This window comes from Dermacentor albipictus, unplaced genomic scaffold (assembly GCF_038994185.2).
Source record: "Dermacentor albipictus isolate Rhodes 1998 colony unplaced genomic scaffold, USDA_Dalb.pri_finalv2 scaffold_18, whole genome shotgun sequence".
NCBI lineage: Eukaryota > Metazoa > Arthropoda > Arachnida > Ixodida > Ixodidae > Dermacentor > Dermacentor albipictus.
Genome location: NW_027225572.1, coordinates 6,751,552 through 6,775,133, shown reverse-complemented (window position 1 = coordinate 6,775,133; position 23,582 = coordinate 6,751,552). Strand labels below are relative to the sequence as shown.

At 46.5% G+C, this 23,582-nt stretch overlaps 1 protein-coding gene across 16 annotated transcripts in view; it reads right to left on the bottom strand.

The window, feature by feature from the left end:
• LOC135908735 (uncharacterized) overlaps positions 1-23,582 on the bottom strand; it is a 1,076,237-nt gene that overhangs the window by 536,014 nt on the left and 516,641 nt on the right. For 10 of the 16 annotated variants that reach the window (XM_070529152.1, XM_070529157.1, XM_070529150.1 and 7 more), the window contains 3 exons: positions 20,267-20,308; positions 12,188-12,283; positions 367-396 (listed from right to left, as the gene is read on the bottom strand). In XM_070529152.1, the coding sequence (XP_070385253.1) occupies positions 367-396; positions 12,188-12,283; positions 20,267-20,308 (168 nt within the window). The remainder of the gene's footprint in view (positions 1-366; positions 397-12,187; positions 12,284-20,266; positions 20,309-23,582) is intronic. The other 6 variants (XM_070529147.1, XM_070529153.1, XM_070529151.1 and 3 more) reach the window with 2 other exon arrangements.

The following is a 23,582-nucleotide window of genomic DNA, read 5'->3' as shown; positions in this document are numbered from 1 at the left end:
AGTTCATCACGCTTTTTTTCGTTTCTCTTTTTTTTTCAAATCTAGGTAGGACTTTAGGCGGTATAATAGCAAGAGCTTCGTAGCGCAACCTATTGCCCCGTTCCAAAGGGGGTGCTAATAACATCCATCCATCCATCCATCCATCCATCCAGAGGAGTACCGGTGCAGCAGCCACCTCATGAAATGCGTTTCCACATTGAGTTGGAAACGCATTGAGGAAACGCAAATTGAGGCATGACGTATGGTACGTCATGCCACTTTAATGCTTCAGTGGTAACCGCATTACCATCAACCATCATCGACAGACATTTTTTTTGCAGTTTGAAATGTATCTGATTAGGAAGAGGGCACTCATGAAATCCTTACCAACCAAAGGTGCAGGTGACACGGAGCTTTCTAGAGAAAACAGGAAGAAATATAGTCAACAAAATATGGCACCAGGTAACAAGTAAAGCGGAAAAAGGTTACTAGTGCGGGCTTGCTGCCGACATATTTGAAAGTGACCGCACATGCCGCGCCCGTTCGCGATTTTTCTTATGCTCTGCGATTCCTTATGATTTCTTAAGCGGAGCCCATTACATGGTAACACCCTTGGAAAATGCTTCCGTGTATGAAACATGCCATCGCCATTCAAGGCCACTGTGTCTGTTTTTTTTGTTTTTAATGACAACTTCCCACCGCTTGTATTAAGGAATGGTACGAAAGTGGGTTCCTTACTTTATTACAACGATGTACAGGTTTGCGAAAATGTCGCGGATCGAACGTGGCTAATAGCATGCAGCTATAATACTAGCAGTTTGCTGCCGTTTGGGAGCACAGTGCATTTCGAAACGACTGCATACAGAGTTCATTGAACGCAACAGTGTGTGTTGAGTAAAGGGTCGTGAAAGGAATAAAAATATTCTATATCTACCTCTAAGTCCGTGAACAACAGATTTCCCTTTTTTGTCTGTTATTTTTCGCACTGCCTATTTATACCTAAAAAATACCAAACTATTCCAAACCAAAGTTTCAACATTACTTAGCACTGCTCATTTAGCATAATTTTTTTCGTGCTTATTTTTTAGCTGCTTTGGTTACTCCGTAATTTTTGCAAACCTTTTATGCAAAGTATCCTTTCTAATTTGAAAGGCACTTTATAGCAGTTACGTAGGTTACCTTCTCGCATCGTTGTGGCCTCTTAATCTAAAGAATCGCTCAGACCCAACACAAGGCTGGAAGGTATGTGAAATGAAGCTTCCTTGCTTTTGAAATGTTGTAAACTTGCGCATTTTATTCCTGCGCCTTGGGCATAATGACAACGGGCGCGCATGTGTTCCCACGTGCGCGTGCTACAAAATGTGACAAATCTTACATAGCTTCCATTCCTTCGTGTCCATTTATCGGTTTTCAATATACCGGTCGCTTCGTGGCCATACTATACTATATGCTATGCTATACTATACGTGCTTTTGTATAAAAGTAATGATCATTGTGCACATGCGACAATCGCCTGAAAGAACCATTTGGCGTAGGCACGACGTGTACGTTCCGCTTCGTGCAATATCCCCGATGGTGGACATTTGCCACTGTACACCCCGCCTCTTGGTCAACGCCCTATTTTGGGTATGTGCCATTGTATGGAAATCTTGATCACCATAGCCAACACACAGCCAATTTTCGTGAACATCACAGTGGTTTCCGAGGCGAGCGTTCAACATTTTATCATCATCAGCCTATTTTATGTCCACTGCAGGACGAAGACTTCGCCCTGCGATCTCCAATTACCCCTCACTTGCGCCAACCGATCCCAAATAGCGCCCGCGAATTTCCTAATCTTATCGCCCCAAGTAGTCTTCTGCCGTCCTCGACTGCGCTTCCCTTCTCTTGGCACTCATTCTTGAACCCTATTCGTGCACCGGTTATCTAACCCACGCATTACATGACCTGCCCTGCTCCATTTTTTTCTCTTGCTGTCAATTAGAATATCGGCTATACCCAGTTTCTCTCTGATCCAAGCCGCTCTCTTTTTGTCTCTTAACGTCGCACCTAGCATTTTTTGTTCAATCGCTCCTTGCGCGGTCCTTACCTTGTTCTGAAGCGTTTTTGTCAGTCTCGAAGTTTCTGCCCCATATGTCAGCACAGGTAAAATGCACTGACTTTACACCTTCCTTTACAATGCTTTTCAAACGCGCTCATAGATTAGCATCAATATTCGGCAAATTCAGCCAAGACCTTATTTTTCTCTACGTCACCAATGTGTTTCACCGTGCGTCGCACCGAAAGAACTTGCACAAATTAAGGTACGTACGCATCAATGATAAAATCACAGTTTGGTTTGTTTGTTACCGCAATAATTGTATGCAGTACATGGGCGCTGATGACTGTGCATCTGGAGAGGGTAGCGTCCTCTCCGGCGTCCCTCAAGAGTCCCTAATTTGGCACCTGTTAGCCTAAACGCTTATCAACACCTTTGGAATTTCACAACCTGAGATGCACTGTCGTTTTTTCGCGATGATTGTGTTTTCTTCACGAATTTTTGTTTCTGATGACCAAAGTCTTCTTAAGGATTGCCTTAGCGATGTTTCTTTATGGTGCCACAAATGGCAAATAGTATTAAATCCTGCCAAATGTGTACATATGGCGGTAACAAAGAAGACGCAAGTGACAGCCGTGGAGACATAGCTGAATCTTTTGCACTGCCCAAACAACAGCAAGGCACTCTTGCTCGGCGATGGTGTATTTTTTCTCAGCAGCAGTCAGCGTCCGACTGGCGTAAGCTACGACTCGTTCATGCAAGGTGGTGTTACGTTGCAGGAGAACCACACCGAAATGATGACTGCTGGCGTCAGTGTGAATGATAGTAGCTGCACGTTGGTCAAAGTGGCACAGTACCGGGTTGGACGTCAGAGCCTGCTGGAGCGCCAAAACGGCACTTTCACAATCGGCGGAACAAACGAAGGGCGCGTTATTTGAGGCAAGTGGATGAAGCGGAGACACAAACGCAGCGAAGTTGCGTATAAAGCGCCGGAAGTACGAAGCCAGTCCGAGAAAACTGCTCAGGTCGTTTGTGCGCAGAGAACGAGGAAACTCAAGGACAGCGGAACGTTTCTCAGGGTCCGGTCAAATGCCATCTTTGCTCACTCAGTGACCGAGATCTTCGAGAGTCTTTCCTCCAAAAGTTATTTTTTTTCTTGCTGAGCTGTAGGCCAACGTTTGCGAGGCACGTTAGCACTTGTTCAAGATGCTGCAGGTGTCCTGGAAACGTGGCGCAAAACAGTACGATGTCGTCGAGATAGCAATGACAGGTCTTGTATCTTAAACTGCGCAGGACATTGTCTATGATACGTTTGAAGGTGGCAGGCACATTGCAGAGCGCAAAGGGCATCGCATTAAATCGTATAGCCCATCTGGGCTGGCAAAAGCGGCTTTCCCTTTGTCGGACTCTGACACCTGTATTTGCCAGTAGCCGGATCTAAGATCAAGAGTAAAAAATTAATCGGCACCCTGTAAAGAATCTAGTGCGTCGTCGGTGCGTGGCAAAGGGTAAACATCCTTGCGCGTGAATTTGTTCACGGCACGGGAATCGACAGAAAAACGCGCTGAACCGACTTTGTTCTGCACTAGAACAACTGAAAAGGACCAGGGCCTCGATGAAAGTCGTATTATATTCTGTCGAAGCATATTCGATACATTTTCCAAGATGATTTAGCGCTCCGTATGAGACACGTGATATGACCACCGGTGAACAATTCTGGGGCCGTCAGTGTGTACGCGATGAGTCGCAGCAGTCGTCATACCGAGGGCTGGCAAATTGATGGTGAACAACGAAAGGTGTTTTCTAATAGTGCGAGCAGATCGGAACTCTTGGCAGGGGTCTCCTCAGGGCTTATGGTTGCTGAGAACGGTGTGGAAGAGACAGTGAGTGGTGACGATATTGACTCTGGTAGAAGTATAAAGGGCAAAATCTGCATTAGGCTGTGCATTAACAGCGGAAGCGACACTTCATTCATGGGGTAGTAATCGACGTTCAGTAGTTTAGTTTAACACAGTGAGGAATGCAGAGTCATGAGAGAAGCGAACAAGGTCAGGAGCAATAAGAATTCCTTTAGATCACGTATGACCGTAGGGAAGAATGAGAACTTGGCCATCCCGAATCTCACTGGAATTGGCACTTATAATTTCTTCTCTTGATGGCCAAAGAACATAATCGGAGGAGGTGACAAGGCGCATGAGTTCTTCATAATCAGGAAGAGAGTAACCGGTGGCATTCAGGTGTGCGAGTCGCTCACGACAAGAGATAGCAGTGGATGCCGAAGCCAAGGAATCCCACCCTAAAGCAACTTCATAGGAACACTCCGGAAACACAGCAAAAACAATGTGGTGACGCATTTCGTCAAAAAATACTCTAACTGTACGTTGCGCAACAGGACAAAGAACGGCTTTGCTCGCTTCATGAAGGAATGGGCCGCACTAAGGCGTCATCACCTTTCGGAGGCAACAGCAAAAGTCAGCGCGAATAATCAAACTGGCGGCACCTGCGTCAATGAGAGCTACGACGGGCACACCTTCCGCAACCACTGAGAGCATGTTCGACGCTCGCTCTGGAGGAATTGTAGGCTGTCCAGTTGATGCAGTTTCCCCTCCTAAAAGTGCATCGGAGAGTTTTGCGAGAGAGCGTTGGAGAGATGCGAAGCAGGTCGGAAAGGTGATACGAAACGACGACGTGGAGAACGCGACCTACGGCAAGATTCTCGAGAATTCACAGACGTGTCTGTAGGCTACGGAGGAGAGGGGGATCGGTGAAATGAAGAGCGGTGGGAGGTTCTCTGGTAGCCCTTTGCTGGACGGACGCCTGTTCGCTCTTCAGATGTATAACCACGTTGTTCCTCCTGTTGACGCCGTCGAGAGAACCGGGAGATATGCCCGCAGTTACCACAGTAGTAGCAAATGGGTCGAGCAGGAAGCGGAGCGGAGCGCTAAAGCTGTACACGCACTGGTGGCAACAATGAAGCCACAGAGACATAGTGGTCGGTTTATACAGAGGCCGAGGTGACCGGAGGGAGCGCAACGACGTCGGCGTATATTTGCTTCTGACGAGCGCAGGTGCCATCTCAGCACGTTAGACGCGACGCAGAGGCGATCTCTTCCTTGATTATCTCGCGCAAGCCGGTCGGAGAAGAGGCGACGCCAGATTCAGGCGCACAGTGAGAGCACCGCCCTTGAAGTTTCTTTAGAACGATATCACGTCTGATCGTGCGCAATTCTACTGCTGAAGGCAAATGAAGGTCTGTGTTATCCGTGCATAGCCGCAGAGATTGAAGTTCCTAGAGGCGCTGGCAAGTGGCTATTGCATCTTGGATGGTGGCAGGATTTTGGTTGGCGAGGGCGCTATAGCCGACGTTGTTTATCTTTTTATTAATATTGTTACGTAGGAAGACGCATAGGAGAATCTAGATACAAGTATATTTACAGGAAAATACGCCGCACTTGGCCAAGAGGCAACCGCCCACGCAAGCCTCTAATCGTCGCCGTCGTCTTCACACTGGTCGCCTCTTCGTGATCGCAAATAGTGTTCCGTAGGACTACTCCCGGCGGCAAAAGCGCCATCCCGGAGCGACTAAAAGCCGGACTCGGAAGCAGTGTAGTAGGCCCTGACCCTACTGACGTGCATGATTTCACTAGATGCCAGAGTAGAGGAACAGGTTGTACGCACCACAGCAATTTCGCAAGTCACAGCCGTGACTTGGCGCAGCACGGGATAGGGCCCGGTGTATTGCGAAAGTAGCTTCTCAGAAACTCCGACGGGACGAGAGGGTGACCACAGGAGCACGAGCGCACCAGGCGAAAACTGCACGTCACGGTGGTGTGCGTTCTATTGACACTGCTGAGTGGTTTGCGAGGCCGTTTGTCGAGTGCGTGCAAGCTGGTGTGCATGGTCGGCGAGGGCGTTGGCGTCGCGCGCATACTCGCTTGTTGACATTGCAGCATGAGGAAGTGCCGTGTCTAGGGGCAAGGTTGGTTCGCGACCGTACAGTAGATAAAATGAACAAAATCCGGTGGTGTCGTGCTGGGAAGAATTGTACGCAAATGTAACGTAAGGAAGGGCAATGTCCCAGTCGTGGTGGTCCTTGGAAATGTACTTGGACAGCACATCGGTTAGAGTGCGGTTTAACCGCTCTGCCAGGCTATTGGTTTGAGGATGGTATGAGGTAGTCAGATTGTGTTGAATAGAGCAGGAACACACAATGTCGGCGATAACTTTCGAGAGGAAGTTATGACCACGGTCAGTAAGCAGCTGTCACAGGGCGCCATGCGCTAAGATAATGTCACGCAAGAGCAGGTCCGCGACGTCAGTGGCGCAACTGGTAGGGAGAGCCCGGGTGATAGCGTATCGGATGGCGTAATCAGTTGCGACGGCTACCCATTTGTTCCCAGAGGATGACGTGGGAAAGGGACCTAGGGGGTCTAATCCAACACGAAAGAACGGTTCCACAGGGACGGTGATCGGCTGGAGATGACCGGAAGGTAGCACCTGAAGTATTTTCCGACGCTGGCAGGGATCACAGGCAGCAACATAGCGTCGGACGGAGCGAGAGAGACCAGGCCAATAGAAAAGGCGGCGCATGCGGTCGTACGTGCGGGTTACCCCAAGATGTCGTGCAGTGGGTCCGTCATGCATCTCAAAGAGCACAGTCTGTCGTAGATGTTTTGGCACGACAAGAAGAAGCTCAAAGCCGTAGGTAGGAAGCTCCTTCGGTACACAATGCCGCCCTGGAGGAAATATCGGCGAACGGATGCGTCGGTAGGTGTAGAGCGCAGACGCTCGATGAGTGCTCGCAGCGAGAGGTCTCGGTACTGCTCATGGGTGATGTTAGCGAAGGCAGACACAGAGAAAATGCCGTAGGCGGTAATACTGTCGGCGTTGACAGGCTCAAAGACCGGGAAGCGAGACAGACAGTCAGCGTCATTGTGTAGTCGGCCAGATTTGTAGATGGCAGAATACTAATATTCTTGGAGGCGTAAGGCCCAGCGGCCAAATCTTTCTGTAGGATCTTTCAGTGAGCATAACCAGAAAAGCGCGTGATGGTCTGTGACACAGAAAAGGGTCGGCCATTAAGTATGGGCGGAATTTCGCAACCGCCCAATCTAGGGCCAGACTCTCACGCTCAGCGATGGAATAGTTGCACGCCGCGGGTGAGAGGAGCCTGCTGGCGTAAGCGATAACACGGCCGTGGCCGCGCTGGTGTTGTGCCAGTACTGCGCCAATTCCGTGACCGCTGGCATCAGTACGGACTTCGGTAGGCGCAGAAGGATCGAAATGCGCACGAACTGGAGGCCTTATAAGAAGGTCGATTAGATGCGAGAATGCAGAGGCCTCATCATCGCCCCACCTTAAAGGGGCATTATTTTCAAAAGCTCGGTTAGGGGTCATGCTACGGCAGCGAAATTTTTCACGAAACGGCGGAAGTACGAACAAAAGCCGATCAAGCTGCGCACATCCTTGACACACTTCGGAACAGGGAAGTGCGTAGCAGCATGGAGCTTGCCTGGGTCCGGTTGCACTCCGTTCGCGTCAACGAGTTATCCAAGGACGGTAATCAGGCGACGGTGGAATTGGCACTTTGATGTGTTGAGTTGCAGACCGGCTCGACGAAGAACGTCCAGCACTGCTGAGAGGCGTTCGAGGTGGGTAGCGAACGTTGGGGAGAATACTATAACGTCGTCCAAGTAGCACAGGCACGTGGACCATTTGAAACCGTGAAGAAGGGAATCCATCATGCCTTCAAAAGTGGACAGGAGGGTTACATAGATCGAACGGCATCACTTTGAATTGATAAAGACCGTCGGGTGTTACAAAAGCAGTCTTCTCACGGTCGAGATCGTCCACGGCAATCTGCCAGTAGCCGGAGCGAAGGTCAATAGAGGAGAAATAGCGAGCACCGTGGAGGCAGTCAAGGGCTTCATCCGTCCAAGGTAGAGGATACACGTCCTTTTTGGTAACCCTGTTAAGGTGCCGATAATCCACGCAAAAGCGCCATGAGCCATCCTTCTTTTTTACCAGCACAACAGGTAACGCCCATGGACTACCTGGCGGTTCACTAATGTTCTAGGCAAGCGTTTTGCGAACTTCGGCGTGAATACCTTGACGCTCAGCGGGTGACACTGGATATGGGCGGCGATGAATAGAAGGGACATCGCTGGTATTAATGCGATGTTTAACAGCTGTAGTTTGAGCCAAATGACGACCATTAAAGTAAAAAATATCGTGGTAGGAAAACAGAACGCGGTAGAGCTCACGAGCGTGCTCGGACGGCATGTCGGGCGTAATCATTTTCTGTAGGTCGGCGATGGTACAATTTGCCGACTGCTATGGTAGAGGAGGATCGGCTGAATTGTTGTCTACTATAATAGAGGCTACTGAGTGATCCTCGAATGAGCAAAGCTAGGCCAGGGACATCCCGCGTGGCAGTACTTGTGTCGTCAAGCCAAAATTGACAACTGGCAGGCAGACGCAATTCGCCGTTCGACAACCAGGTTTTCGCGACATCGGTAAGGTAGAAGGGGACATTGTGCAATTTCTGTGAGTTATCTCACTTATTGAAGTCACTTGCGAGGTTGTAGTTTTGGAGCCATTCTTCGACGTCATCTCCCCGCAGACCAGCGAAGACTGGTGGGTCACGATGGCGGTTATGGATGGCCACGACGGATGCCGACAGCTGTGCTGGGGTGGTAGTAGCGGACGTGCTCGGATTGTCTTGAGAGAAGGGCGAGAGGTCGCGGTCAACGAAAAGCACCTACCACCCCTTATCAGGAACCATTTAATCCAGCCAAGCTCGAGTTACGACGAAGAACTAGCTGTGCGGCTTATGGTGATAATTAAAGTTGTGGAATTTGTTTAAGTGATGATGACGTGTAGAGATGAAGAAGGATCAGTCATGGGTCGCGCTCACAATATAAGCACGTGGAAGCGCTTCCTCGCTGATCCCCCGTTGTGGGTATATGCCACAGTGTGGAAATCGTTTCCATCATAAGCACCTATTGTCTGTCTGTCTGTCTGTGTCTGTCGGTCGGTCGGTCAGTCGGTCGGTCGGTCGGTCGGTTGGTCGGTCGTTCGGTCGGTCGGTCGGTCGTGGTCGGTCGGTCGGTCGGTCGGTCGGTCGGTCGGTCGGTCGGTCGGTCTGTCTGTCTGTCTGTCTGTCTGTCTGTCTGTCTGTCTGTCTGTCTGTCTGTCTGTCTGTCAACTTGACTGTCTCTAACCATTTTCTCGCCAACTTCGGTCACTAGATACAGGGCACGAAGTATGCGCCGCTGTCTCGTAAACTTATTTGATGCCAGGATGGAGCATTGGGTACGTGGCACTTGGTATGTGGTGCTCTTCAACGAACCTAACGACAACTTAGGCGACTGAGAATGTGCCACTGTGTATGTCGCTCACCTAAATGGTATCGGGTAGCCCGTTTAACACCCATTTTTCTTACTGGGTATGGGCCACTGCTTATGCGCCACTTTTCAATGAACCTCTTTCACACTAACCTCTGTCGCTGTGTTTATGGTATTGGGTATGTGCCACTCCTCAATGAACAAGTTTTTATGCCAACATGAGCCACTACTTGAACAGCTACTTCAATGAACGTTTTTTATGCCAACATGAGCCACTACTAATGATAACTGGATATGTACAGCAATTGAACGAACCTCTCTGATGCAAGCTTGGCTGTATGAGCCTCTCTTGAATATCAAAACAACAATCATAATTTCTCCGTTGTTGGGAGCAGTCCAAACGCGTCGTTGAACTGAATTGAATTATGGGGTTTGACCTGCCGAAACCACTTTCTGATTATGATGCACGCCGTAGTGGAGGACTCCGGAAATTTAGACCACCTGGACTTCTTTAACAAGCACCTAAATCTACGTACACGGGAGTTTTCGCATTTCGCCCCCATCGAAATGCGGCAGCCGCGGCCGGAATTCTATCCCGTGATCCCATGCTCAGAAGCCCAACACCATAGCCACTGAGCAACCACGGCAAACACGTTATACATATTCATACAATCTTGTCTGTATATGCACTCGCGCACGCTATACATGCCTGGACTTGTCTGTGGAGGCACCAGTTGGTGTAGGGCATGCGGTTCGGAGCACTAAGAAGCTGTCAGACTGCATACGCAACTTATACATGACAGATTTCGGCGGTTTCCATGCGGCGCGTCGATGCATTGTTCAATAATAATCGCACTAACGTCTACATTTACCTACAGAGGGGTTCTACGTGGCGCGGTGGCGTAGTGGTAATGGTGCTCCGCCGCAAAGCACGCAGTCGCGGCGTTACATCCTGGCCGCGACGGCCGCATTTCTATGGGGGCGAAATGCTCTAACGCCCGTGCATTGGCGGCACGACAAAGGTTCCCTGGTGGGCAAAATTATTCTGGAGTACCCCATTATGGCATGCGTCATAATCAAATCTTGTTTTTGACACGTTATACTCGAGAATTAAATTCAAGAGAGGTTCTGCCAGAATTTTTTGTTTGTGAACTTTCGCACAGGTTTCTGGGCCACTCCTAAGTTTTGGGCATGTGCTATGGTATAGAAATCATGTATTAACACGCAGCGATCATATCAAAGAGCTAGTTTGCGTTGGGAGGAGGGACGTTTACGTACGGTTGCGGCCTAATGGTCAGAGCATCGCAATTCTGCATTGTGGTGCCGCGGCTCGAATCCCACTGACGTCCACCCTTCATTTTATTTTAAGTGACTTCTAATCTACTCGGCGAGAAGCCGACCAGGAATAGACAGACCCACGACAGATCCAGGTGAAACCACGGAATGGCAGGCAAAAAAAAAAAGCTTCGCTTAAAAAAATAAATCATGTTCATTGGCCCGATGGATCCTTAGTCTCCGTGGAGGAAAGACCCTTGCTAGCTATAACCCTTGTCAACAAATAAAATAGGCCAGAGCCACAAAAACACGAGCCAACGCCAGCAAGCTCTTTGAGACGAGTGGCACGTACAAGCTGCGTGCGCGCCAGTTTCATTATACCGCCGGAATTAAAGACGCGAATAATATACACCATGTCATGTGGCCCATACCATAGCAAGAGAGAGAGAGAGAGAAACTTTATTGTAATTATAAAGATTTGAAGGAGGGGTGGTCGGAGCCTCTCAGTCCAGGGCCCCACTGGCCTCTGCCGCCTGCCTGACCTGGCTAATTGCAGTGGGAGGCACAGCTCGCCCGCTCGGACCTGGCAGGACCATAGCAAGAAGTTCCCTGTAAAGACGAGGGCATGCCAATTTCTGCCACTGTTTCTTTGTGACAGACAGCACTTTCAGACGTCATGTTCAACGGCGCAGCCTTCGGAATTCGTCTGTTTCCGACTCATGCCTTCGTAGCAGCAAAACCTTTGGGAATACTCTGCGCAGTTTTATCGCCTTCTCGATCAGTCCAGGTCTTAATGAAACAGCTTTGAGGGTTTCTTTGCGGCGTACAAAACTAGCTGTCATGCCGTCTACTTCATAGGACCACCATCGCCTTGCCACGTCCGTACAAACTTGCGACCCTCACTACAATTCTGCATAAGCTGTATTTGTAAACTTGTACCATTGAAAAGAGCCGAAAAAGCTACTTGAAAGTACCTTCATAAGTGCTCTAATACACAGAACTACAGTGAACATGCGAAAACATTGTGGGACTGCAGCAAACGACAGGCACTAGTGGCCCTGAAGTCAAGCAAGGGGCCTACCGATATACAAGGACTGGCTGTTGGGTTTGTTGATATCGCGTTCTGACTTTAGTAGCTAAGTGGTCGACAGACAGAGCCAAAAAAAAACAGCACTCGAGTTTGTCTTTGCGCCACCTTGCATTGAACGATTTATGATTATTGCTTACGGGATCCAGGCAGAAAACAAAAAGCATTGGCACCCCCTTCATATTTCAGCTAGGTACATGACCTAGTTTCTCCCGCGCAAACTACGTTGTGTTGTTTCATATATTGAAGCCGATGGGCTAGGGGTAAAATGTTTATTGCGCGAGACCTATGCTTTTAAATCAGTTGCATGAACTGCATGTAACTAGACGCAACGGAACGAGCTGTGGTGGCAGCTTAAAGCAAATTGATCAAGTTCGAAAGCAAACAATGAAGGTCGATGAAGATGCCAAGACTGAGCTCGCGTGATTTCTGTTTTCTGTTATTGATTATACTGGTACTCACCCTGTTCACTAATCAGAATTGCTGCAGGCAGTGGGGATGAGCATCCGCTTCTGCATTCTTTTGACACGGGTGGCGCAACAGTGGACCCATTTTGGGCTAGTAAAAACGAAAAAGGAATCCAAGAAATGACCATACTGCTCAATGTGGAGGGTACCCAGTAAGAAATGTCCATATTTGCCGTCTTTAAGCACGCTTTGTTTCGAAGGCTGTATATCGTCATATTGTCAAAGCTGTTTTCAAAAAACTGTTCAATGTTGCACTGAAACGACTTAAAAACGAAATGAAGCGCCCATTCCGGTCCGCAAAGATCTTAAATAATAAATGCGCTTTGAATACATACCGGATGACATTAAAGTCATTTGATTCTCTTGCTGCTAAAGCAAAGTGCTCATTCTACTATTTTCCCTTAACAGACCATGTTACAGAATAACCCCAAACAATTCTGGAAAACTGTCAAACCATCATGCACTACACTATAATCAAATATTGTGCAGACAGACAAACATTATAATTTGATCCCGAACACTGTGTCACATAAGCACTAAATGAGACTTTTTGTTCAGTTGTACAATAGAACCGGATAACGAACTCTCTCATGCAATTTATGTGAATCACCCAATCATGCCTGAAATCAGATTCGATGCCAATGGCATTGCGAAAATCATCCATTCATTAAAGCTGACATTACCCACTGATATAGGTGGCATCAATTCTAAAATACTGAAGAATACTAAAACTGTAAGAAGTGTTATCCTATTGCATATATTCCAGCAGTCTTTTTCATCTGGAGTGGTGCCGCAAGGCTGGAAGGTGGGTAAGGTCATTTCAATCCCAAAAACGGTACACCTTTGTCTAAAAATTATCGTCCCCTATCCCTCACATGTGTCTGCACAGAAGGAATGGCACATGTGATCTATTCTCACAAAGACAAATTTTTAACATCTTTAGAGATGTTAACAATTGCGATTTTTAATAAAAACCAACACGGTTTCCAGAAAAATGTTTCCTGCGACACTCAACTATCACTGTTTATTAATGAGATTAGATCAAGTATTGACGTATACATACCGGTCGAGGCCCTTTTTTAGATTTTGAGAAACCACTTGATAAAGTAGCTCATAAACACCTGTTTCTAACGTTCATGCCTTAACTTTCATTCTTTGTTTTTGAATGGATTTGTAACTTCCTAACCGCCAGCGATTCGGGCACGCCAATAATCAGCCTTCTGCCTACCATCCTCTCATCTGAGGTGTGCACCAGGGCATGGTCCGAGGCCCATTATTATTCCTAGTATGTATCAGTGATTTAACGAGTAATATTTCTTCCAACATCAGACTATTTGCAGACGACTGCCTCCTATATCTTCAAATTACCATATCTGGCATTCACTTACCTCAGTATGATCTTCACCGGATCGAAATCTCGTACAAGTGGCTCGTGACAATAAACACGAATAAAACATCACTACTTTCTTTTCATCGCCGGCAATATTACTTACGGCAGAATTATCTTATCTATAACTCCAAAATTTCACATGTAAGTGCATACAAATACCTAGGTGCTAATTTGACGTCAGATTTTACATTGTCCCTTCGCATAATGCACGTTAGTAATGAAGCTAACCGCATTCTGGGTTGCCTATCTGGTAACTTGTATCTAGAACCTCGTTCTGTACGACGTCTCGCCTATCAGACAATAATGAGACAAAAACATGAATACGCATGAGCTGCTTGGGGAAATCACCAAAGTAACCTTAATAAAATCTTGGAATCTGTAAAGAACCGTGCAACCCGATTCATTTTCTCAGAATACTCATATCATTCTAGTGTCACTGAACTAAAATCTCGTGCAAATCATTGAAGTCTTTCAGCACGCCGCGGAATAGCACATCTGTGCCTATTATTCAAGTTTTATTACACGTCACCTTGTACTCCTGCCATCAAACCAGCCCATCGTCATTCAGACTGCACCAATCACGAAAACTGTACACCCGATATCTGCTCGAACCACTGCGCACTTTTTTTTTCTTTTCTGGCAAAACTTCACAAGATTGGAGTGACCTTCCCTCCGACGTTGCGCTACTCTCCAGTTGCACAGACTTCAAGACAGCGATAAAAAAAATGAATGACATTTACACGTCTGCAATAGCCCACCCCTCATGGGAAATCCCTTCACTAGGATCTTTGAGGTATTGTAAATAAAAAAAGAATAAAGAAGTGCCTCTTGACAGTTTGTGCCTCAGACACACAAACGATATTCGTGATATCTGACCATCAGTAGCTTTCAAGGATTTAGGAAATAAAGAATTCTAGAAGTGATAAATAGGAAGTCATCTTGTATTTCATCAGAAGCACGTTATCAAAACGTATTGAACACTTCTTCACTCTCTTTGCTGCAGACAGCCGAAAAAAAAAGAACCTACATAAAGTTACTTCACCTAATACTTAACCTCAATTTAATGGATGGATGGATGGATGGATAGATGGATGCTATGAGCGTCCCCTTTGAACCAGGGAGGGGGTCGCACAACCAAGATCTTGTGCTTATTTTGTTTTATGTCTTACCTACATTTGAGAAAACATACAAACACAAAGAATGCGTAGCATCAGACGTTTTGCATTATTACTGGAAACATTGTTTTTGTGCGCCTTTGATGCGCCTCTAGTTTTCGGCCACCAAACCTCCATTTACGTCTTACTACGCCTTACGTCTTACAAGTCAGTGGGGGAATATGGCATAGGCTCTAGGAATAGCAGAGGAGAGTTATTAGCAGAGTTTGCAGAACAGAATTTTGTGCGGATAATAAATACCCTTTTCCGCAAGCGGGTTAGCCGAAAGTGGACGTCGAGGAGCCCGAATGGTGAGACTAGAAATGAAATCGACTTCATACTCTGCGCGAACCCTGGCATCATACAAGATGTAGACGTGCTCGGCAAGGTGTGCTGCAATGACCAAGGGATGGTAAGAACTCGAATTAGTCTTGATTCGAGGAGGGAACGGAAGAAACTGGTACATAAGAAGCCAATCAATGAGTTAGCGGTAAGAGGGAAACTAGAGGAATTCCGGCATTCCAACAGGTATTCGGCTTTAACTCAGGAAGAGGACCTTAGTGTCGAAGCAATGAACGACAATCTTATGGGCATCATTAAGGAGTGCGCAATCGAAGTCGGTGGTAATGCCGTTAGACAGGAAACCAGTAAGCTATCGCCGGAGACGAAAGATCTGATCAAGAAACGCCAATGTATGAAAGCCTCTAACCCTACAGCTAGAATACAACTGGCAGAACTTTCTAAGTTAATGAACAAGCGTAAGACAGCGGACATAAGGAACTATAATATGGATAGAATTGAACAGGCGCTCAGGAACGGAGGAAGCCTAAAAGCACTGAACAAGAAACTAGGAATAGGCAAGAATCAGATGTGTGCGTTAAGAGACAAAGCCGGCAATATAGTTACTAATATGGATGAGATAGTTCAAATGGCTGAAGAGTTCTACAGAGATTTATACAGTGCCAGTAACATCCACGACGATAAGGTGAGAGAGAATAGTCCAGAAGAACTTGAAATCCCACAAGTAACGCCGGGAGAGATAAAGGACGCCTTGGGAGCTATGCAAAGGGGGAAGGCAGCTGGGGAGGATCAGGCAACAGCAGATTTGTTGAAGGATGGTGGGAACACTGTCCTAGAAAGATTGGCCGCCCTATATACACAATGCCTCATGACCTCAAACGTACCGGAATCTTGGAAGAACGCTAACACAATCCTAATCCACAAGAAAGGGGACGCCAAAGACTTGAAAAATTATAGACCGATCAGCTTACTGTCAGTTTCCTTCAAACTATTTACTAAGGTAATCGTAAATAGAATCAGGAATACCTTAGACTTCTGTCAACCAAAGGACCAGGCTGGATTCCGTAAAGCCTACTCAACAATACACGATATTCACACTATCAATCAGGTGATAAAGAAATGTGCGGAATAAAACCAACCCTTATACATAGCCTTCATTGATTACGAAAAAGCGTTTGATTCAGTCGAAACCTCAGGGAGATACGATCTCTCCGATGCTATTCACAGCATGTCTACAGGAGGTATTCAGAGACCTGGAGTGGGAAGTATTGGGGATAAAGGTTGATGGAGAATACCTTAACAACTTGCGATTCGCTGATGATATTGCCTTGCTTAGTAACTCAGGACACCAATTGCAATGCATGCTCACTGACCTCGAGAGACAAAGCAGAAGGGTGGGTCTGAAAATTAATATGCAGAATACTAAAGTAATGTTTAGCAGTCTCGGAAGAGAACAGCAGTTTACGATAGGTAGCGAGGCACTGGAAGTGGTAAGGGAATACATCTACTTAGGGCAGGTAGTGACCACGGATCCGGATCATGAGACGGAAATAACCAGAAGAATAAGAATGGGCTGCGGTGCGTTTGGCAGGCATTCTCAAATCATGAACAGCAGGTTGCCACTATCCCTCAAGAGGAAAGTGTATAACAGCTGTGTGTTACCAGTAGTCACGTATGGGGCAGAAACCTGGAGGCTTACGAAACGGGTTCTGCTGAAATTGAGGACGACGCAACGAGCTATGGAAAGAAGAATGATAGGTGTAACGTTAAGGGATAAGAAAAGAGCAGATTGGGTGAGGGAACAAACGCGGGTAAATGACATCTTAGTTGAAATCAATAAAAAGAAATGGGCTTGGGCCGGACATGTAATGAGGAGGAAAGATAACCGATGGTCATTAAGGGTTACGGACTGGATTCCAAGGGAAGGGAAGCATAGTAGGGGGCCACAGAAAGTTAGGCGGGTGGATGACATTAAGACGTTTGCAGGGACAACATGGCCACAATTAGTACATGACCGGGGTAGTTGGAGATGTATGGGAGAGGCCTTTGCCATCCAGTGGGCGCAACTAGGCTGATGATGATGTTGATGAAACTCTATTGCAGACACGTTTACTTTCCGACTGCTATCCCTTAATCCAAGGGCTTCAAGGAAGCCAGAGGAGCCTATACCGGCAGCTGAGTAGGTATCTTCACATGAAACATGATCCATGGTTTCCCTAGATTTATCGCAGCCAGGAGATGCTTCTTCGTCCTTGGTGCACCTCGCTTGATCACAACACGCTCTAAGGCATCCTTTTCTTCCTTCAAAAAGTAAGGAACTTAGGTATGAGTTATCATAAATTCTTTCTTTCCTGATTATGTTGTTTTCCTTTGAGGTAGTTACTCATGGCAGGTTTCTTTTCCATTGCCGCCACCCATGAGATTGTCTCAGTCTCTCTTACTTTGCGTTTGACGTTCTTTTTGCGTGTTGCTGACCACACCGGTCGCATACTTGCTGGTAAATTTCCTAGTTCTTTTCCTCCAGTGTAAGTCAATGTTTTCTTCCTGTAAAAATGTCAGAACACTCTCGTAACCCATTTACTTTCTTCCGTATTGCTTAGTGGTTCTGCAAAATCAATTGTACTCTGAGCGTCTTTCACATGAACATTTGTCTAGCCCACCATGCACAGCTTCATTAGTAGGCTTCCTGTGACCACACAATGCGAGGCGTCCCACTGACCTTTCGTTGCCATCGAGTCTTGATTGTACGCCTAAGTTCAAGCAAACAACCATATTTTCAAATGTAACCCATGGAACCATCAGCCTTTACACATACTCTGGAGCACCTCATGCATCCTTATGAATGCTTGCGCCCATTGGGGCTTATCTTGTTCCACAAATATAATCCTCATCTGCCTTGCTTTCGTTTCTTTCTTGAAAAGTCTGCGCTCGCTGTTTTCTTGTCGAAAATGCTACGTCACCATAATAACGCGCATGCTATTCATGACCTCGAGGTACGGGCTCACAGCGTTAAAGAGGAGACGCGGGCATGACAGATGACGATTATTGTTGCGGGACAAGATACGCCCCAAAAGCCGCAAAATTTGTTAATAGTATACCTATTGTATCCCCGTAGAGCTCTGTTTTCATGATGGGCACATTTATCATTTATTATGCTATTATTGTTTCTACCTGTCTCTAGACACGTATCGCCTTCGTTTATCCATACAAGAAGATATTTGTATTCTTTGACCCGGGCTATTTCCTGGCCTTGTAGTAGCACTGTCTGTTCAGTTTTTTTATTGAATACTATTAAACCTTCTTTATAAATCTAAATATTTATCCTAAATCCTCAACTTCTTTTGCATAGATATCAGCCATGCATTGCATATCCCTTTGCTTGATAGCCAGCAACACAATGTCGTCGGCATCAAACAAACCTCGAAGCTGGGGCTCCGCTGTGGTGCCCGCCTGTTAGTACGAGAGATTAAACCGGACATTGCTTCCGCCTAGCGCAATTTCCATCGTCCCCATGTACATATAAACAGCAGCGAGGATCGAAGAAAACCCTGCCTCAGTCCTATGGTTATATCAACTTTCTCCTTGCTCCTCATCCCCTCTGATTCAAGCGAATGAACGAGGAGAGATGAGGAGCGACGAACGAATGAGGGATGCCGCCCCTAGGCAGAAGTTGTCCCGGTGCTTCTTTGACACTCCACGATACTACTTGATAGCGCTTACTCAGAGAAAGGGCGGCGCTGTTGGTTAAGAGATAGGACAATGACGGAGCATGTTTTGTGAAAATCTGAAGGTATCTGCCCAGTGCTTGACTTAGGCACCTCTGACGTCCTTGAAGCCCTTGGGTTCAGTGGTAGCAGGGGGAAAATAATGTGTTCAAAATATAAATTAGTAAGAGGCGATTGCAAGATTGGTAGAAAGGTAGGCGGACCATGAACAATGGAGGCATGCAAAAACAAAGTTCCCAATTGGGGTTCAGATAGTTTAATGATAGAAATTCTTCGTGGGATTTTTGTTCGCGTCTTCCTTTCTATTCTTTAACATAGGTAGGAGATTGGGCAATCTAGTAACAAGAGCTTGGTAGTGCAACCAACCACCTCATTCCAAAGGTGACGCTCATAGCATCCATCCATCCAGCTCGAAGTTTGTGATCGCTTGATAATACGGTCATAGATACTGGGGTAAGAAGCGCTGCTTGAAGAAAAACCAATGCCCACACTTGAACGCTACAAGGAGCCCACATCAGGTTCCGACCTTTCAAAGAGACAATTTCAGGGCTTATGATTATATCTACAAAATATTTCAAGTACAACCAAGAATGCACGAATCAGAACCTAGGCAACCTTCGGTCGGCCGCTATTTAAATATGACGGAGAAAGTTCTCGATAATCAAAGTATTCCATGGCGAATGTACTGTACAGGAAAGGGCTGGCGGCATCGAGTTTATTTGTAAACCGAAACCCACGCGAAAAAAAAAGACGCCTGAGACGTCAAGATTGCCACGCCAGATTTCGCCACGATGGCAACATCACCATCAGGATGCGCAGCTGTTCACGTTGGTTATCTTCGTTCCCTCGACGGCAGCACATGGTCTTCATGTCAGCGATACGCTAAATCTGCGCCATCATTGCGTCGTGCATCACTTCTACGACCAAGCAAGCTTTCGGCGGCACACGTTCTCTGCTATATTCATACTACTACTTTGGACTGCTTACCTTCGAAAAAACTGTATGAATAAAAATCGAAAGTGGACTGGCAGCATGGAACATACTCAGGGAGCCACACCATTGAGGAAAATATCCGAAAAGGCTAGGTGCGGTCATCTCGACCTTACAGGGGTCGTTTTTTTGTCAGTTACGCTTTGGGAGAGTGTTTAATTGAAAAACTTTCGTTTGTATAGCTATTATAGAAGCATGTTCAAAAAAATGTTTGTGCTCCGCTTGATACGCTTGCGGGAGGGCTGCGAACTACTCATTGGCTTTAGCCCTCTGCGACCAATTCATGAAATGTTAATCGGCGTGGCTTCGTTAATTACGCACAGAACTGCCCAACTTACTCCGTATCTAGAAGTTACCAATCTGAACACTCGAATGATAAAATGATCTCACATGGAATTATATTTCTTTATTATTTTTATTTCGTGCAGTTGAAAAGAGCCGGCATATGTTGATGTAACCTTCTTATAAAGAAGTATGAAATCTGGTGCAAATCGAGTTCTTGAGCTTAAACTTACGCGCCCAACTGTGCACTTGTGCCTTTTCAATAGTTCTCGATCCTGCATTATAAAAGAAGCACCTCAGCGCTATGGTACATCACACAAGTTGTGCGAGAACATTATATGTGCTCCTGATTACATCTCTGAGCGTTGGTGGCATTGCACTCGGTTTCCCTGCGTTATCAGGCATAAGAACAGCTGCCTGGTGAAAAGCATTGCATAATTTGTTCAGTAATTCGTAACAGATGGGGCAATGCGGACATGTGCGTTGGAACTGAAAATAACAAAGTTTTAGGATCACTGCTCAGCGGCTAATAGATTGACTCTCTAAGGCTCAAACCGAAAGAAGAACATACAGAGATGCTGCGAAAGTACTCACATACGTACAGTCGCGTTCAATGTTGCCATTGTGCTTGGAGTGTAAGCAGCCCCCCAACCGTGCGGCTACATTGGCACAAGAAATATTAGTTTACCATTTGCCGGTTATCAGAGCAATGTTCTACTCTTCAATTTTTGGGTATGTTCGTGCCACAGTGCAGTTTTGGGGGCACCTTTGACGACGTTTGAGGTAATATTTTTTCGGTGACGCTTCTTCAGCGTCTAACCATTGTTATAAAGTTATCATTTGGAGCAAGACGCGCCTGCATGTATACGAAATTCCCTGAATGTTGTCGCATATTTTATAGCAAAACAGTGTTTTCTAGTCAGAATGCGAGGATGAAGCGAATACTTGCGTACATTCCCGCTCAATCACGAGCGCCAGCGATCGCTCTAGAATGTACGATGAATTATGCCTGCTAACCCATGCCTTGGCCCGCATATGAGATTCTGATGACCCACGGCAGTGCGCACCACTATCACTGCGTTTGAACGTTACTTCATTTTTAGGGTACGTGAAATAAGGAATTCAATTCGCGACTACCAACACTGGCATTGTTTTGTTCTTACCAGCATTTCTACGTGACAGTATAGTGAAGTAGAATATAATATAGTGACAGGACCGGAATGGCGCGTCTCACTTTCCGGAGTCCCGTTGCACTGTGGAAAGCCGCTGGGTGCGCTGCCGCTCTATTTCATACTGCGGCGCAAACGGCCGGTTCTGCACAGGCGCAAGTTTCGCAAAATTGGTCATTAATTGCCCTGTCACGTATAATCGCACGTGTAAGATGAGTGTGATAACAGCACCGATCGCTTCGAAATCTGGAATTATCGCGTGCGGAAAAGCCCCATGAACCGTAGGGTGCTGCGCCATAGCAGCAGGAAAAGTTGCAGGGTGCATCACGTGGCATCCACGCGAAAACTGGCCGTCTGCGCAAAACCATTCGTGCTATTAGAATGTATTCTAGTTCCCTATAATCACAGTAAAGGCGTGCTGCACTTTCCTTGAGTGAAAAGCAAATTTTGCCACGGGCTGTTGTCATGTGATGCTCTGGCGGTCATTCTTCTAACGCTACATTTCATAATTCGCAACGGTACTGAAAAGTGGGCAACTGAAACATGCCAGTGACCTGACAGCAATGAAAAACCGGTACGTTGTTTCTACTTGACGCAATGTTACGTAACGATTCGTGGTATCGAGCGCTGAGACCATTATTCTCGTGCGAGGAGCGGATTTTGCTTTTGGCTAAAGCATTTAGAAAACACGCCTTGGGTGCTGTTGCAATAGAAATCATCTGTAGCTAAATAAATAAAGGCGACTCCCATACTAAGGGTAGATTCACTTTAAGCGACGCTCGTATTTTCCCAGAGAATACATTAGTGGTCACTGCAAAGTTCCTTTGTGAGATAAGCGCGTCAAAAACTGATTATAGGAAAACCGGGAGTATCGCTTCATTATTGTATTCCGCCTAAACGATTCAGTAACGCTGACCTTTGGGCACTGAATGATGCCTTCGCCGTGCGTACACTTCATGGCCACAGTGGTCCTTTTTTTTAGTTTTTAAGGAATCTTTTCTTCTTGCTTCTGCTGCGTGCCTTTTTTCTCAAAACAAACGAATCCACTGCATACATGTGTCGTTTCATCCCCCTTTTCTTTTTTTTTTATTAATGGCGTGTGAGCCCTTGAAGCACAATCCGAAGGATAAGCGTAAATGAAGGACCGGCGCCACACACCTCTGGAGAATGAATAGCGGTATTCTCTCATTTCATGCCTCTATTAGTCCTTGAACCTAGGGTAGCGAGCGATGAAGTTTCACACTTACGTAACAAGAACGTAAATTCTCTCCTAGACATAGCTTACTAATAAACTGCAAAACGTGCAGGTTTAGATATTACGGAACTGCCTAGCTGCGCAAGTCTACGATAAAGAATCGACATCTGCCTGTTTACTTGAATTAAGGAGCACAGGACATGCTGTCGTAATATCATGTGTAATATGACGCGCACCTCAAAGCAACAAATTTATATTAGTTAAAAGCTTCGCTTTTTCCAACCTAACCGGGTTGACACCAAACAAACATTAAGATTACCATGGGGAAGTCTTTTTTTAGATTGATAATTGCGAAGAATAAACATCCCTCAACATATATATATATATATATATATATATATATATATATATATATATATATGTGCGTATAGTTTTTCCGCGTGTACTGTGTATTGAACAATCTCCGCAAGCGCAGATCTTGGCAAAGAGCCTGTCTATTTCTGTTTCATAAAAAGGTTTCTTCCTGAAGTGGAATGACTGCCCCGTATGGGAAAGCACCATTGATTGAAGACACAACCTAATTCAGAAGTGCTCGGCATCTTTCAACAAGCCTCCAAGACATGAGTGCCGACAACTGAAGGCAGTGTCGTTTGTGCCTAGTGGCGCGTTTGTGCCTAGTAGCGAGAGGCAGCGCGTTGGCATCTTGAAGAGAGCGGCAGCGCGTTTGAAGCTTGTAGTGAGAGGCAGTGCGTTCGCATCTTGTAGCGAGAGGTAGTGCGTGCGCACCTTGTAGTGAGAGGCACCGCGTTTGCGCCTTGTAGCGAAAGCCAGCAAGTTTGCAGCTTGTAGCGAGACGGCGCGCTTTGAATTTGTAGCGAGTGGCCACGCATTTGCACTTTGTAGCGAGAGGCAGCGCGTTTGCAGCTTGTAGCGAGAGGCGGCGCGTTTGCACCTTGTAGCGAGAGGCAGCGCGTTTGCAGCTTGTAGCGAGAGGCAGCGTGTTTGCGCATATAGTAGCGAGAGAAACGCATTGGCAACTAGTAGCGAGAGGAAGCGCGTTTGAAGCTTGAAGCGAGAGGCAGCGCGTTTGCACCCTGTAGCGACAGGCAGCGCGTTTTCCCCTTGTAGCCAGAGGCAGCGCGTTTGCATCTTTAGCGAGGGGCAGCGCTTTGCACCTATAGTAGC